The sequence below is a fragment of the Mus caroli genome, chromosome 7, assembly GCF_900094665.2.
Source record: "Mus caroli chromosome 7, CAROLI_EIJ_v1.1, whole genome shotgun sequence".
Lineage (NCBI taxonomy): Eukaryota > Metazoa > Chordata > Mammalia > Rodentia > Muridae > Mus > Mus caroli.
Genome location: NC_034576.1, coordinates 26694049 through 26710450, shown reverse-complemented (window position 1 = coordinate 26710450; position 16402 = coordinate 26694049). Strand labels below are relative to the sequence as shown.

Sequence of the window (16402 nt, the reverse complement as noted above, 5' to 3'; positions counted from 1 at the left end):
ATTGGGGGCCCTGTGATCCATCCAATAGCTGAAAGTTTTTAAATTTTTAAAAATTATTTATTTATTCTTTGGTAGTAGGTGGGGAGGGGACTGGCAGAGTCTCTTTGTCTAGCACTGGCTGTTCTGGAACTCTTTATGTAGACCAGGCTGGTCTTGAACTCACAGAGATCTGCCTGTCTCTGCCTCTGTGCCACCATGATTATCCTTATTTATTTTTCTTTTTTTTAAGTTTTAGAAGCTCAGGAGAAAGCAAACAAACATCCAGAGTGAGCTGGCTCAGTGGCTAAGAGCACTGGCTGCTCTTACATAAGTGGACCAGAGTTCAGTACCCAAGTCGGGTCTTGTAGCTGTAACTAACTCCAGCACAGGGGTCTGAGACCTCTGACACCTGTCAATCACCTGACACCTGTCAATCACCTGCACAACCAATGCATAGATTCATGAGTATAGCCAACAAATACTACAGAGAAATATTAGAAAGACACAAACTAAAAAAAAAAAAAAAAAATTAAGAAAAGTCCATGAAACTAAAAATATAAAAATAAAAACCGTATAGAATCTCAGCCAGGAAACGCGTGCACATGCAGGGCACTGGACTGAGTCCCACATAGAAAAACCAAAACCAAACCAACCAAACAACAAAGACAAAACAAATGCATAAAATCCAAACTGTACTAAAACCAATGAACCCAAAGCCCCAGTCCTGAAACAAGCAATGAAGGTTTGCTACTGTGATTATGCCTTTTATATTTATATTTAATTTTTAAATAACCCAACCTGGCCTTGAACTCACGGTAGAAGTGAGGCTGATGTGTCTGGGTCTCCAGCTCCCATATCCAGAGAGCTGGGATTACAGCTCTTAATCTCCGTGTCCAGTTTTAACTCATTTTTTAAAAAAAGTTTTATTTATTTATTTTATGTATATGAGCATGCTATCACTGACATACCAGACAGCTGTGAGTCACCATGTGGTTGCTGCGAAGTGAACTCAGGACCTCTGGAAGAACAGCGAGTGCTCTTAAATGCTGAGCCATTTCCCCAGCCCTTAACTCATTTAAAAAGATTTGCTGGGCAGTGGTAGCACATGCCTTTAATTCCAGCCCTCAGGAGGCAGAGGCACGTGGATTTCTGAGTTTGAGGCCAGCCTGGTCTACAGAGTGAGTTCTAAGACAGCCAGGGCTACACAGAGAAACCCTGTCTTGAAAAAAACAAAATCCAAAAAAATAAAAAAAGATTTTATTTACTTAAATTTTTGTTTCTTGTTAATTATGTGTTTGTGTTTATATACTTGAGGTCAGTTGTGTGTCTGCGCATTTAAGGGCAGCTGCCCAAGGAGGCCAAAGGAGCTGGAGTTACAAAGTTGTCTGAGGTAGGTGTTAAGAATTGAACTCAGGGGCTGGTGAGATGGCTCAGTGGGTAAGAGCACCGGACTGCTCTTCCGAAGGTCCAGAGTTCAAATCCCAGCAACCACATGGTGGCTCAGAACCATCCGTAACGAGATCTGGCGCCCTCTTCTGGAGTGTCTGAAGACAGCTACACTGTACTTACATATAATAAATAAATAAATCTTTAAAAAAAAAAAAAAGAATTGAACTCAGGTCTTCTGCAAGAGCAACAGGGCTCTTAACCACTGCGCCATCTCTTTAGACCCCAGTTAACTTATTATTATTATTATTTCTGTTGTTGTTATTTTAAGACAGAATCTCACATTGTGGCTTAGTCTGGAACTGGAACTCATCGCCCTTCCCCGCTCAGGTCCGTCCTGGTCCCTCCACACCTTGCAGTAAAACTCACATTGCTCAGGACAGCCTTTCTGGGCACTTCTGGCTCTGGCTTCCCCTTTCAGAGACACCATCTCCTTCACCTACTGTGCTGCAGCTGACTCCTCAGTCTACCTCACCGTTTCCTGCTTCTTGGCCTTTGCTCATGGTGTGTGCTGTCTGCATCCGGCCCCTGCACCCTCTTTCCCTGGATCTCTAAATCACCTTTCTTTGCTCCATCGTGACTCTCTGCTGACCTAGGAATAACCGATAGCCCTGGGAGTCCAGGGGCTCACATTTGCTTCCGGTCTCCCTCACACCTCACAAACGCAAGCTCAAGCTCCCGGCCCCCATGTACCTGAGTTTGGGGATGGCCCCGTGGCTACTGAATAAGGAGCCTCACGAAGCTCATTTGTTGCCTGGCTAGACAGCCGCTTTTCATGCTCAACCTTAATGCCAGCGCTCAGGAGGCAGAGGCAAGTGGACCTCTCTTGTGTTCAAAGCCAGTTCAAAGGTTAGTTCCAGGCCTGGCAGGACTACACAGGGAGACATTGTCTCAAACGAGACAAAACAAACAAACAAACAAAAAAACCAAGCAAACCACACAGTTCACGTTGAAATGAAAAGGGCCACGCGAGGGGCTGAAGAGACAGAGGCTCTGTGGTTAAGAGCCCCTGCTGCTCTATCAGAAGATCTGGTTTCCATTCCCAGGACCCACAGGGTGGCTGACAACTGTCTACAGCTCCCTCCGTTTTTTCAGGGGATCTGACCTTCTCTTCTGGCTTCCATGGCCACCAGGCACAAAAGTGATGCACAGACAGTACATACATAAAAAAGGATAGAAAATAAAATAAAATAAAATAAAATAAAATAAAATAAAATGAAGCAAGAAGCACACGCAGCTAGTAGCTACCAAACAGCACACATTTAGATAAAGACAACTTCTGTGAGATAATTAAAATACGGGCTTTTATCCTTTTCAGTTATCTTCATTACTTATTAACTATTTTACATTTATTTTACCATGTGTGCACATGTGCATCTGTAAATTGTGTATGGACAATGTGCAGGAGTCAGCTGTCTCTTTCTACCCATGTAGATCCTGGGGATTGAACTCAGGTCCATCAGGCTTGGCAGCAGGCGCCTTTACCCACTAAACCACCTTGCTGGCCCTAAAAGATGTGGTGACTTTTTTCTTTATCAATATCATTTGTTATTAACATTTTGTTCATGTTTCTTGTATTTATTTATTTGCCAGAGTGTCACACTGTAGCCCAGACGATCACCAAATTCACAATGTAGCTCAGGCTGGCCTTAAACCCTGTGCTGTTCCTGCTGTCTGCCTCCTAACTGCTGGGAATATAGGTGTCAAACATCTGGTCAGGCTTTCTGTTACGCTTTTATTTTTAAACAAACTCAGCTATAGAGAAGTTGCAAGATTCTCTCGACCTGCTTCCTCTTTTTACTTATATACATAGTATATGATATGCAGAACTTATATATTTGCATAAAAAATTCACACATGTACAAATCTGTCTGTCTTTCCGTTTCTCTTCCTATTTGAGAATAAGTTGCAAAATTCATTCACTTTTAAGGTTTTTCTTTTCCTTCCTTCCTTCCTTTTTTATTTTTGGAGACAAAGTATTACACAAAACAGGCTGGCCTTGAACTATGTTTTCCAGAACTGGCTGTGAACCTTAAAAAGAGAGTGTGAACCTTCCACTCTCTGAGTCTTGAGAGTAAAGGATTTTCTCATCATTTCTCCAGCTCTTTCAAGAATTAAAAAAATAAAAATAAAATAAAATCCAATACTCAATACAAAATTTCACTGCCTGACCAGTACACATAAATTCATATGTCACTCCAACATCTGGCATTCTGTAACCATCCTGGCAGGAATGCAGATGATAATCAGACTGCTTGAAACAGTGGACCCCCCACTCCAAAAGTGCAACTTCCCCAAATGTCTCATGATGGCAGGAGAAGGAGGCTGGGGCCCTGTGCCAACCAGAAGAGGAAGAGATTTCATGGCTCTGACAACTTGTCAGAGCACCTTGGAGGACACAGGGGACAACAAGATGATGGCTGTGATGACCACACCAAGACCGAGAGGGACTGCGTATGCGTGGGTACCTCTTGCCTTCTATTTAAACTCGTAGCTTTCATCAAGACCTTGAAGGCTGGGTCTGGGTAGCAGAGGAGCTTCCGGACATGCCTACATTAAATTCATCTCCTTTTTCTGCTTTCACTATTAGTTTTTCTCACTAATTGACCTACTGAGGACAAGTGGTCAGACCTGGCTGCCAGGGCCTAGGCTCAGATTCTAGCGACTCCCACAGCAACTTGATACATTTTGATCGTTTGTGACCAATTTAAAACAGTCCAGCACTCACACTGAGCCCTAGTTTGAAAAGTCCTAGATTGTAACAATTTTACAAAGTGGTCATTCTTATCATACCAAGAAAGGGAAACTGAGGCAGGTTCTGGTAACTAGCCATGGGCACACAGTTAGTGGGTAGAGAAAACCAGAGCTACATTCAAGACTGGGCTATAATCTTTATATCTGAGTTCAGTTGGCCCAGGAGTATAAGCACCCACTGGACATGAACCTTGGTTCTAAGCACTTTCTGCATTGTAAGTCATTTCATCAGAGTCCCAAGGCAACCCCTGCTTTTGTTTTTGTTTTTGAGACAGGTTTTTCTCTGTGTAGCCCTGGCTGTCCTAGAACTCACTCTGTAGACCAGGCTGGCCTCGAACTCACATAGATTCACCTGCCTCTGCCTCCCAAGTGCTGGGATTAAACACTTGCGCCACCACCACCGCCCAGCTAGCAACCTCTGTTTATCCGTTACTCTTATTTGTGTGTGTGTGCAAGTATGGAAGTCAGAGGTCAAGTTCTTCTGAGTCGGTTCTCTCTTTCTGGGGATTTAACTCAGGTTGTCAGGTTCCTTTATCCACTGACCCATCTGTCTAGCCCGCAACCATTGCTTCAATATTGGTCTTCTTTTCTCTTTTCTTTCTTTATTTTACAGATATTTAGGTCTTTAACTGTAGATGACACAGCATTTGGTCACATCACTGTGGTATGTGGTAGACCTGGCTGCTTAAATGCACAGGATGAACCCAGAATCTGTTTGCTAGACCCTTGGTCCTACAAAATGACATTGAGGGACTAAAACCCAAGCCCTTCCTAGCTACTTGTTTTCCTTGACGGTGCAGTTTCTTGGGCGCTAGGCCGTGGGGCCTACTGAGCCACGCCCCCCTTAAGCCTCTTCTTACAGGTAGATCCCAGGCGGGCGCTTCATCTCTGAGAGCTATATCCCCTAATCCCTTCCTGCCTCTTCTTTTTCTTTTCTTTTCTTTTTTTCCCCCTCTTCTTGTTTCTGACTGGTTTTTCTGAGTCACAGGGAGAAAAAGGCCAGGCCTCCCGGAAATCCTTCGTGTAGTTCCGACTGTGACCAGCAGGGTGAGCCATCGGTAAACAGTGGTATTGGGGATTAAGGTATTTAACAGGATACTCCACAAATTCATGGTGACACAGCATTTGTCAACTTCTCTCTTCCTTTCCCTGTTCCTCCCTAGAAATGATTTATCAGCAGCTTGCTTTTGTTTTGTTGTTTTGACATAGGGTCTAAGGTTGCCCACGATGGCCTTGAACTTGCTGCGTAGCCAAGGATAGGTTTGATCTCCTGAGTCTCCTACCTCTGCCTCCAGGGATGGGGGAAATTACAGGTCTACACCACCGCAGCCAGCCTGTAGTTTGTTTTCACTGGGAGGCCCAGGAATCTCTCCTTTGCCATGAATTAAGGCTCTTATTAAGTCCCTGGGGGAAAGGATAGCCCATGGAGGGGGGGGCGCGGGGGATGGAACTTCTAGAAACTCCAAAGCAGGAGCTGTGCTGGGAACCAGCAGGGACTGGGCTCCTTGTGGCCTCCACCCTTTTGGGGCACTCTGATAGTCAATATCTTAAGAATCGCCAAGGCTAGCAAGGGTGTGGCTCTTTATCTGGAACTTTCAGGTCTGGTCCAGAGTTAACTTCTAGACTGGGGAGTCGGGATGATGGGGGATCCTGCGCCCTCCCCTCGGGAGGCCCCAAAGCTCAATGTCCTTCCCAGAACTGCAGTTCTTGGACTGCCTCTCCTAGTGTGATCACCTCCGTTCTCTTGGAAGTAACTTGCTGCCTAACCTTTTTGATTTTCTGTTCCAGTGACCAAACTATGAGCCTGCAGACAGTTTTTTAGTGCTTAAGACTATGGACCGGAGTTCAAATCCCGACACAGCCATGTACCAGCAAGACCTCTCCGCCTCAGTTTTCTTATGTGCCAAGTGGGGTAACACACTAGTTCCCATTCCAAATGAGGGTCACCAGAATGAGGAGATGGCCCGGCTGGATGGATGCCAAGCTAGTCCTGGCTCAGAAAACCCTTTCTGGGTGTGCTAACTAGGACCACCACCACAGTTACAACATTTCATAAGAACCCCTGATTTGCATAGAACTGTCAGAGGAGTCCTCCAGGTTCCCACAGTTAATTCCTTTACGCCTTGAATCCACATAACGCTGAATGTCAGAGTCCTCCATTTGTGCCCCCGTGACCACTTGCTAGCCAACAGGCTGGGGCACACACCGCCCCGTGTGGTCTCCGCCCGGCCCCAGGACGACTTTTCCCAAAGCTCCGCCCGGTGTTCATGACTTCCCCCACCCGCCCCGACTCCTGCCTGCTTGCACCGCCTGCGCCAGTGTGGTGAGCCCGGTCCTGCCGGTGGCACCGAAGATCGCGATCTTCTTGACAGTCATGCTGCGGGGTCCAGGGCCGGAAAAGCTGAGAACTCAGAGGACGCGCGGGAACACAGTGGCTGCGAGGAGGCGCGCTGCGGGTCCTCCTCGACCCAGAAGGAGGGGGCGGGACCAGACAAGGTTCCAGCCTCCGCCTCACCCTCCTAATTTGGGTTCAAAGGGCGGGACCGAGGCGACGACGCCTCCCGCTGGAAAGAGCATGAGTAGGCCGGAGGAGGAGTCAAATTGCATTTCCAGACCCCCTTCTCCGATAGGCGCTTAGAAGTAGAAGTCACGCCTCCTTCTAGGGAAGGGAGTGGGCGGTGCTAGAGCAGTTTGTCACTCAGCGCGCTGCCTACTAGAGACAGCCACCCTTAGTGGGCGGGGCTGAGCGGGGCGGGGCCGGCCGGGGCGTTACGCCCACCGTGCTCTCTTTGCTCACGCCCCCTTACAGACAGGCTCTGAGATGGTACTGTCCTCTACTAAAGCGTCCTCCCAACAAGCAAGAGGGGTGTGTGGGGTGATTCTGTGCCTGTGTGACCCTCAGTGACCACAAGGGACAGCATGGTTGTGGGCGACACCCGGTTTCATTCCTTGTGTTGCAATGTGAGTTGTGTATAGAGATCATTAATGTTGTTATTTGGCGTCTGTGGGGGTGATACTGTGAGGGGTACTCAGCCTGTGTGATATGGTAAGCTGTAATGGAGTGTGATACTTTCGGATTGGGAAGGTTTGGGACACCACATGGGTGTGTGATATGATCCCATTTATGTGTGACTGTGTGTGACATCAACTGAGATTTCTTTTGTGTCTTGTTGAGGCTCTGATGTATGGGTGTGTAGCAACACAGGGTGTGTCATCTTTTGTGCCTAGGCAACTGGTGTGACATTTTAAGCGTGTAAGACTATGCGATTGTGAACCTTGTGTTGTGTGAGCGTAGACACTCTGTGACACCTTGGAGGTGTGTGACATGCCTGACTGTACGTGCCATTGGTGGTGGTGGCTGTATGTGAGTGTGTCACCTTGCGTGGTCCTGCAGAGCACTATTCCATCCTGTGACACTGTTCAAGTGATTTCATGTGACCCTTATTGTGGTGGTGGCAGTATCTGAGTTATCAATGTATGTACGATCCTGCAGGGCGCTATTTACTGTATTGGTAACTACTGGTGATATCTGAGTGTCACTGTTAGTGGTGGCTATATCAGAGTGTGTCACAGTGAATGACCCTGCAGGACACATTCCAGATTGGAAAACATTGCAAGTGACTGTGTGTGACAGTTCGAAGGTTTGACCCTGACTGACCCCTTACGAAGGAGTGACACCATGAGAGTGTGCATGTGGAGAGAGTGTGTGTGACGTTGCCAGGGGCCCGGTGTGTGAGTGGCAGTGTGGGAGTGTGTGACGCTGCCTCGAGCGCTCGCGAGCGCGGCTGTGCATCACACGCGTGGCCCGGTGTGTGACAGCGCGGGCGGCGGGGCGGCGTGCGGGAGGGGTCCCGGGGGCGTGCGGAGCGGCTGCGGCGCGTGGGGGGAGGCGCGGCGGCGGCGGCGCATGCGGATCTGGCCGAGCGGCGGGCCGGTGGGGCCGAACAGAGCCGGGCCCGGCCCGGCGACGAACGCCCGCAGGGAGGGCGGTGCTGCGCGGCGAGCATCCGGGACCGCATCGGCGGCCGGCGCCCAGGTGAGCGGCGGTGCGGACGGCGGCCCTTCCCCAGCATCTCCCCACCTGGCCCAGCATCCTCCCCCGCAAGCTGGCGGACCTGAGCCCTCGGGTCTGTTTAGCCGGATAGAGGCTTGCGATCCAATGAACCCCTCACCCTCACCTAGCTCAGCCTCTGAACCAGGCGTGGGTCACCCCAAGGCCTTGTCCTTCCCAGGCCCCCCTTCTCCGCACGGTGACTGGACCACAGGGGCAGAGAGGCGCGGCTTTGGAAGGGTTAAAGCCTCGGATCCCACTCTCAGCTCAGCTCCCCACCGGCTCTTGCTGGAGCCCGCAGGACCCCTTTTCCTTTGCATCCCAGAAAGGCCAGAGCTGCAAGCTGGGCCCGCAGAGAGCTCGCCAAGTGCTAAGCGCCTCCTCTGGCCCAAGTATCCTCCATTGGGGAAACAGTTGTGACCACCCATTAATAGGAAAGGAAATCAAAGCACAGAGAAACCGAGTTCCACACCGCCAGAATAAAGCATTGAACCCATCTCTTTTTTGACTCTTGACCAGACCCCCGGACTTGCTAAGATATGAGACCAAAGAGGGAAAACTCAGAGCTGGCTGGCTGTGTGTGTCAATGGTGGAGCACATGGCTGTGTGAGGCTCTGGATGGAATTCAGACACTCTGAGAAGAAAAGAATAAGGAGAGCTATGGACTGAGGCTTGGCGTGTACCAGATTCCATGGTTGCTGAGTGAGCAACTTATTTCCTCTCCAGACCTCCGTAGGATTTTCACAGATGAAGACCAGATAGGGCAAGTGACTTGGTCACACAGGTAGCCATGTGGTCACTTACAGCTTTCTATGAAAGAAGAGAAGAAGAGCAGTGGTTTTAGGGTGCCCACCTAAAGAAATAATCTACTGTTGGCCACAATCTACCACCTACTTAGTATCTTAAACTCTCCTGAGTTTGAGGCCATCTGGGTCTTTTTTTTTTTTTTTTTTTTTTTTTTTTTTTTTTTTTTGGTTTTTTGAGACAGAGTTTCTCTGTGTAGCCCTGGCTGTCCTGGAACTCGCTTTGTAGACCAGGCTAGCCTCGAACTCAGAAATCCGCCTGCCTCTGCCTCCCGAGTGCTGGGACAAAAGGCGTGCACCACTATGCCCTGCTGTCTGGGTCTTTTGAAAAGAAGTGTATTATTCTATTTTTACAGTCTTAGAAGTAGGACTGGCGTATGCATGTGGGGGTTGTGTTGGAGACATACTTGATGTCACCTACCCCCTAAAATAGGTATTTATGAGGTTCAGGGTTCAGGAGGCAGACAGTACATCAGGCAGCTATTGGTGCGGGGAAAGCACCCCTCCCAACTCACTGTCTTAAAACGCTAAGCATTTACTTAGCTGTGAAGTCAAGAGTTTAATAACTTAGGCTAGGCCTGATTGTTCAGTTTTTCAGGCCTTAACTGGGCATACTCAAGTTTTAGAGTTGTCATGGTGATGGGGGCGGGGCATCCTTAGTTGCTGTAGCTGGCTTTGGCTGGAGAGTTTGTGGTCCTACTCTGGTCTAGCATCACACTTAGCCCAAGCAATCTCCTTAATCAGGGCTCAGGACTGGCCAGCTATTTCCTCCCACTCAACTCCGCTGGTCAAAGCAAGTCACATGTTAGAAGCCAGGGTCAAAGAGAAAGACATATCCCTAGGCACCCATAGACCTTTCGTCCCTGGGACGTTGGAGAACAAAAGGGTTACACAGCAAAGGGTGGTGACTGCAGGGGTGAATGTTCGAGGACGTTAATAAGCTCAGTTTGAGTCCCAGATGCTGAATTAGCTGTATAACTCATGCAAGTGGGTGGACTCCTCCATGCCTCAGTGTTCACGTCTATAAAATGGGCCAATGATAACTGATCACTAAGGAGTTAAACACATGAATGCGTATGAAATCCAGAGTAAGACAAGGGCTCAGATATGTTCACTCTTGTCATTACTGCTGCGTTGTGGAGCTCTGTGAAGCTCTGTGTTAGTGTTCACCAAAGAATACCATGACAGGTGGGCTGTAGCTGGCTCTAACGCGGATCATTGCAGCTGCTCTCTGAAGTGGCCAGACTGAAGGTTGTTATTTTAGCGGCTTAATTTTTTTAAAAAAAGATTTATTCATCATTTAGTAATAGTAATTAACGATCTATGATTTATTTATCTATGTTATGTGTGTTTGCTTGCTTGAGTTTATGTGACCCTTGTGTGTGCAGGGGCTCACTGCAATTACAGTTTTGAACTACCACACGGGTGCTGGGGACTGAACTTGAGTCCTCTGCAAAAGCAATAAGTGTTCTTAACCATCTCTCTCTCTCTCTCTTTCTCTCTCAACACACACACACACACACACACACACACTCTCGCGCACATATATTTTTCTTTTTTTTGAAAGAAAACTAGGGAGGCAGAGGCAGGCAGATTTCTGTGAGTTCAAGGCCAGCCTGCTCTAAAAAGTGAGTTCCAGGATAGCCAGGGCTACACAGAGAAACCCTGGCAGGGGTGAGAAGGAAAAGAGAAGCAGGGTCTCCTGTAGCCTAGGTGGGCCTTGACCTTGAGGTGTAGCTGAGGCTTGTACTCACCCTCATCCTCCTGCCTCTACCTCCCAAGTACTGAGCTGGGATTAAAGACAGCACCCACCAGGCTTGTGTGTGTTTGTGTGTGCGCGTGCATGTGTATGCAAATGCGCATGCACAAGTCAGACATCTACAACTGGGTGTCTTCCTCTGTCACTTTCCAGCTTATAATTTTTTTTTTTTTTTTTTTTGGTTTTTTCGAGACCGGGTTTCTCTGTATAGTCCTGGCTGTCCTGGAACTCACTTTGTAGACCAGGCTGGCCTCGAACTCAGAAATCTGCCTGCCTCTGCCTCCCGAGTGCTGGGATTAAAGGCGTGCGCCACCACGCCCGGCATAATTTATTTTAAAGATAGGCTCTCTCATGGAACCCGCCTCCCTGTCTGACCAGTGAGTTCCTAGGACCCATGTGTCTCCGTCCTGGGCATTACTAGCTAGCTTTACAGATGTACACCACTGTGCCCCACTTTTTACATGGGCACCAGGGATCTGAACTCAGGGCCCCATGTTTGTGCTGTAAACATTTTACTGACAGTCCCAGTTGATGATGATGATGACGATGATGACAATGATGATGATGATAACTGAGACTAGGTCTCACTATATGGTCCTAGTTAGTATGAAACTTGCTATGTATGTCATGCTGGCCTCCAACTCACAAAGATTTGCCTACCTCTTCTTTCTAAGTGGCTGGGATTAAAGGTGTGTGCCACCATGCCTATTATTATTGTTGTTGTTGTTGTTATCATTATACATAGTGTGTGTATAGGTGCACACGTGCATAGATGCCTTCAAAGGCTAGAGATCAACCTTGGGTGCCATCCTTCAGGTGATGTACACATTGTTTGTGAGACATGCTCTTTTCTTGGCTGGAAGCTCACAGATTAGGCTGCCTGGCTGCTGAGCCCAGGGATCTGTCTGTTTCCACTTCCCTAGTGCTGGGATTACAAGCATGCACCGCTCTACTGCTTGCTTTTATGTGGGCTCTGGGGATTGCATTCAGGTCCTTATGCTTCCAAGAAAAGCACATTACCCGCTGAGCTGTGTCCTTAGCTCCTATTATTTGATTTTTTTTTTTGGAGACAAAATTTAGCTAAAAGTAGCCTAGGTTAGCCTGAAATTCGTGATCTTCCTGCCTCAGCCTCTCAACTATGGGAGCACAGGCTTTGCCCCATCACAATTGGCTTTTTTAGTCAGACTGAGACAGGGAACAGAATATATGGGCACTCACTGTGAGAACTGGGTCCTCTGAGCTCAGCCAGTTTCCCTGCACTAATTTTCCTCTCTCTTCCAGGCTCTGCCTCCCCCAATGGCACAAGTACCAGGGGAGGTGGACAACATGGAGGGCCCAGCAGCCTCCAACAACAACAACCCTTCAGCTCGCTGGGAGAGCCCAGATCGGGGCTGGGATCGGGAACCTCCGGCAGCCGCCAATGCTGCCGCTTCGCTCTTTGAATGCTCTCGGATCAAGGCTTTAGCAGGTATCTGGAAAAGAGGCCTGGGAGGGTGGACGGACATGGGGCGGCGAGAGCGCACCTCTCCATGGCTGGGAGTCAGGAGGACTTGCTCCCAGCACTGGAGTTCCTTGACTAGCTCTACCTGTGAACTTCCCACTGAGATGAGGCTGTTCTGTATCTGTGGTATCTAATGGGGCCGCCGCTCAACTATGTGGCCAGTGAACACTCCCAAGTGTGGCCAGTGCACCATGCTTTAAATTCTACTTAGTTCTAACTGATTTGGATTAAAATATTGAGATGGGACTTGGGACTGCTGGGTGAGGCACAACTTTTTTTTTTTCTTTTCTTTTTGTTTTTTTGAGGCAGGAACTTTTTGAGGTTGAGAAACTCTGTGTAGCCCTGGCTATCCTGGAACTCACTCTGTAGATCAGGCTAGCCTCGAACTCAGAAATCCGCCTGCCTCTGCCTCCCGAGTACTGGGATTAAAGGCCTGTGCCACCACTGCCTGGCCATGATTTTTTTATTTTTTAAATACAGAAATCTTTCTATGTAGCTCTGACTCTTTGGGACCTTGCTGTCCCAGACCAAGATTGCCACCTGACTCAGAGAACTGTCTGCCTCTGCTCCTGACTAAATGCTTGCAAAGACCCGAGACACACATTCCAGCCATCACTTTCTCTTTTTGAGGCAAGCTCTTACAGTACAGCCCAGAAATTTGTAACATTCCTCCTGCCTTGACTGTTCAAGCTATGGAGCTTGCCTTGAAGTATCAAATGGTTGGATTTTAGGACTTTTGAAAAAAATATTGTTTCCATCTAAAAAATAATTGATTATCTGTAAGTATGTGCAGGCGTGTGTTTGGGGCCTGTGGGTCTGTGCGCGTAAGTACAGTGTCCTCAGAGGCCAGAGGCCTTGGATTCTTTGGAGTGAGTTATAGGCGTTTGTGAGCTTCCCGGTGTGGGTGTTGGGAAAACCTAGGTCCTCTGGCAGAGGAGCTATGGGTGCTCAACCACTGAGCCAGCTCTCCAGACTCCTTGTTTTCATTATATTAATTAATTGATTAGCGTGTCTGTCTGTTTGTCTGCACATAGGACAACATTCCATCGTGTGGATTCCAGAGATTAAATCAGGTTATCTGAGTTGGTGGCAGGCATCTTTACACACTAAACCATCTTGCTGGCTCAAGACTTTGGGGTGTTTGTGTGTGTGTTGTTAAATGTTCTTCCATGAGGAAAGTGTAAACAATGTCTGTCCCTCCTCCCTAAGGTCTCAATGACAAGCCAAGGCATGTTGCCCTCAAAGTTCACCTTTGGGTACCAGTGAAGGTGCTTATGTAGAGAGCACAGATGAGGGGGACTCTGAGCAGTGTGGGTTCTCCCTTCCCAAGGCCCCACTGGAAGGGCTTTACCCCACAGGGATGACAGCTTTCCTATAGATGACGTCCCTGCCTCAGTCTTCCCTGGACTCTAACCCCTGTAGCAGCAATGCACAATTAGAGCAGAGTTGCAATCATTTTGTGGTATGGAACAGCTGGATGATCAGGTAAGGGGGGGTCTCAGGATGCTCCTGCCCCTCCTGTGAGGAAGTTCAGCAGTCAGAGCTGTGCTGACCTTTTCAAGTCTGACACAACTCAACTCCCAAGAATGGTGGCTGTTTTTCTCTCAGGAGAATCCTCTACAACACTGTGTGTATTTTAATTTTAAATATCAAAAAGTTTTTGTGTGCTAGGTGGTAGTACTACATACCTTTCATTCCAGCACTCAGAGACAGAGGCAAGCAGATCTCTGAGTTGGAGGCCAGCCTGGTCTATAGAGAGAGTTCAAGGACTGCTGGGGCTACACAGGGAAACCCTGTCTCGAAAAACAAAACAAAACAAAACAAAACCACAACCAAAATCCCGAAAATCAAAACAAGTTTATGCACGTGCATGTTTTGCCTGCACGTCGGTTTGTGTGCAGTGTGTATGCAGTACGGCCTAGAGACCAGAAGAGGGCGTTTGGCAGTCTTCCTCTTTGAGAGAGTTTTTCTCCTTGACTCTGGGCTAGTCTTTTTTTCTGAGCTAGTCTTGAAGCCAAAAACTCTAGTAATCCTGTTGTTTCTGGTCATCTCAGAGCTGGGGTCACAGGCCTGGATGGGATGCCCCTGGCTCGTTATATGTGTGTGTGTGTGTGTGTGTGTGCGTGTGTGTGTGTGCTGGCATCCCAACTTCAGGTCCTGATATTGTATAAGCGAATCGTCTTAACCACTGAGCCATCTCTCCAGCCTTTGTTTTCTGCTTGTTTTGCATTGTGTGTGCACGTGAGGTGCATGCGTAGGTGTTCTTGTCATGGCATGTATGGCATGTGGAAGTCGGAAGACAACCCTGTTGAGTCGGTCTGTCCTTCCACTTTTTACTGGATCCCAGGGATTGAACTCAGGTCACCAGACTTGCACAAGCAACAAGCAAATGCCTTTACCCACTGAGCTATCTCACTAGTGCTGTTTCCTTTCTTACTTTTAAAAATTATTATTATTATTATTATTATTGTTGTTGTTACTACTAATACAAGATCTCATTTATATCCCACATCAGCCTCCTGAGTGCTGGGATTGCAGATGTGTGTCACCACATGCCTAATGACAGTGTCTTGCTTTGTGGCTTAAGCTGGTCTCAAACTCTCAGTGTTTCTGCTCAGCTTCCCGACTACTAGGATGACAGACATTGATCACTGTGCCTGGCGCCCTGCACTCTCGTATGTCTGTGGCTTATCCACTCAGTATGAAGCATGTGAGTTTCAGCCACCATGCCCTGTACTCACAGCCCCTTTCCTTGCCATCTAATATTCCACAATGTAGACATACTGCAGCCTAACTGTTCACCTATTGCTATGACCTCAGGAGCTTTGGAAGAGCAGTCAGTTTTCTTACCCACTGAGCCATCTCTCCATTTTCTTTGTTGTTGTTTTCTTTTTAAAACCATTTTCCATCCCCATCAGGACTGTGTGAAAGATTACAGGCAGGTCTGTGTCTACACCTCAGCACTCTCAGCACATGGATAGCCGAGGCAGGAGGATGAGGAGATCAAGGTCATCTGTGGCTACTTAGTTCGAGGACAGTCTGGTCCACATGAGACCCTGCCTGAACAAAACGTTGATCTGCAGGTGGGGGCCAGACATTGACATTACAAGTCTTCCCAACTTGCTCTTGGTGTCTTTTTTTTTTTTTTTTTTTTTTTTTTTGAGGTAGCATCTCTCAATGATCCTGGAGCTTGTCAGTTTGGCTAGACCAGCTGGCCTTGAACTCAGAGATCCCCTTGCCTCTGCTTCACGAATAAGGGCCTAACCTTTAAACATAGGTTCTGATGTACCAAATTCAGGTCTTTGTGCATGTGTGTGCATGTGTGTGGGGGCAAACACTTTCAGACTGCCCTCCCTCTCAAACCCTTTAGCATAGATTTCAAGCATGGAGATGTAAGGGCTGAGAGATGCTAGGGGAAGAGTAGGATATAACCAAGCTTGGGTATGGGCTCACAAAGACAACTGTTAAAGTCTTATTTGTGACATCTTTGAATGAGGTCTGGTAGACCAGGCCTGGAATTCCATCCATTGGGAAACAGAGGCAGGAGGATCGGGAATTCAAGGCCATCCTTGGCTCCATAGCAAGTTTAGGGCAGTCCTGAGCTATAAGAGGCAATGTGTTACAAATGGGCTAGAGAGATGGCTCAGCTGTTTAGCGAATTTTAAGCTTTTGTAGAGGACTCCTGTTCACTTCCCATCACACTGTAACTCTAGGTTCAGGGAATCTGGCGCCCTCTTCTGGTCTCTGCAGGCATCAGGCACACATGCAGTGCACTTAACACAGGTAAAACAGTTACATAAAAAGAAATAGATATAGAAAAGAAGAGGAAAGCCAGAGCGGTGGTGCACGCCTTTAAGCCCAGCACTTGGGAGGTGGAAGCAGGCAGATTTGTAAGTTTGAGGCCAGCCTGGTCTACAAAGAGAGTTCCAGGATCTCAAAAACAAAATGAAACAAGAGGAAAACAAAACAAAACAGGCTGGATGTGGTGGTACATGCTGCTCATCCACCAACAGGGAGGCAGAGGCAGAGGCAGAGGCAGAGGCAGAGGCAGAGGCAGAGGCAGAGGCAGAGGCAGAGGCAGAGGCAGAGGCAGAGGCAGAGGCAGAGGC

General features: G+C 48.0%; 2 protein-coding genes across 2 annotated transcripts in view; one reads left to right on the top strand and one right to left on the bottom strand.

The window, feature by feature from the left end:
• The window catches only part of Blvrb (biliverdin reductase B), an 18649-nt gene extending 11957 nt beyond the window's left edge, over positions 1-6692 (bottom strand). Inside the window, exon 1 of the mRNA XM_021166972.1 lies at positions 6477-6692. Within this exon, the coding sequence (XP_021022631.1) occupies positions 6477-6555 (79 nt within the window). The 5' untranslated portion in view covers positions 6556-6692. The remainder of the gene's footprint in view (positions 1-6476) is intronic.
• Positions 6693-7002: 310 nt separating this feature from the next.
• Positions 7003-16402, top strand: part of Sptbn4 (spectrin beta, non-erythrocytic 4) — a 92745-nt gene continuing 83345 nt past the window's right edge. The window contains exons 1-2 of the mRNA XM_029479955.1: positions 7003-7140; positions 12074-12260. Coding sequence (XP_029335815.1) covers positions 7099-7140; positions 12074-12260 — 229 coding nt within the window. The 5' untranslated portion in view covers positions 7003-7098. The remainder of the gene's footprint in view (positions 7141-12073; positions 12261-16402) is intronic.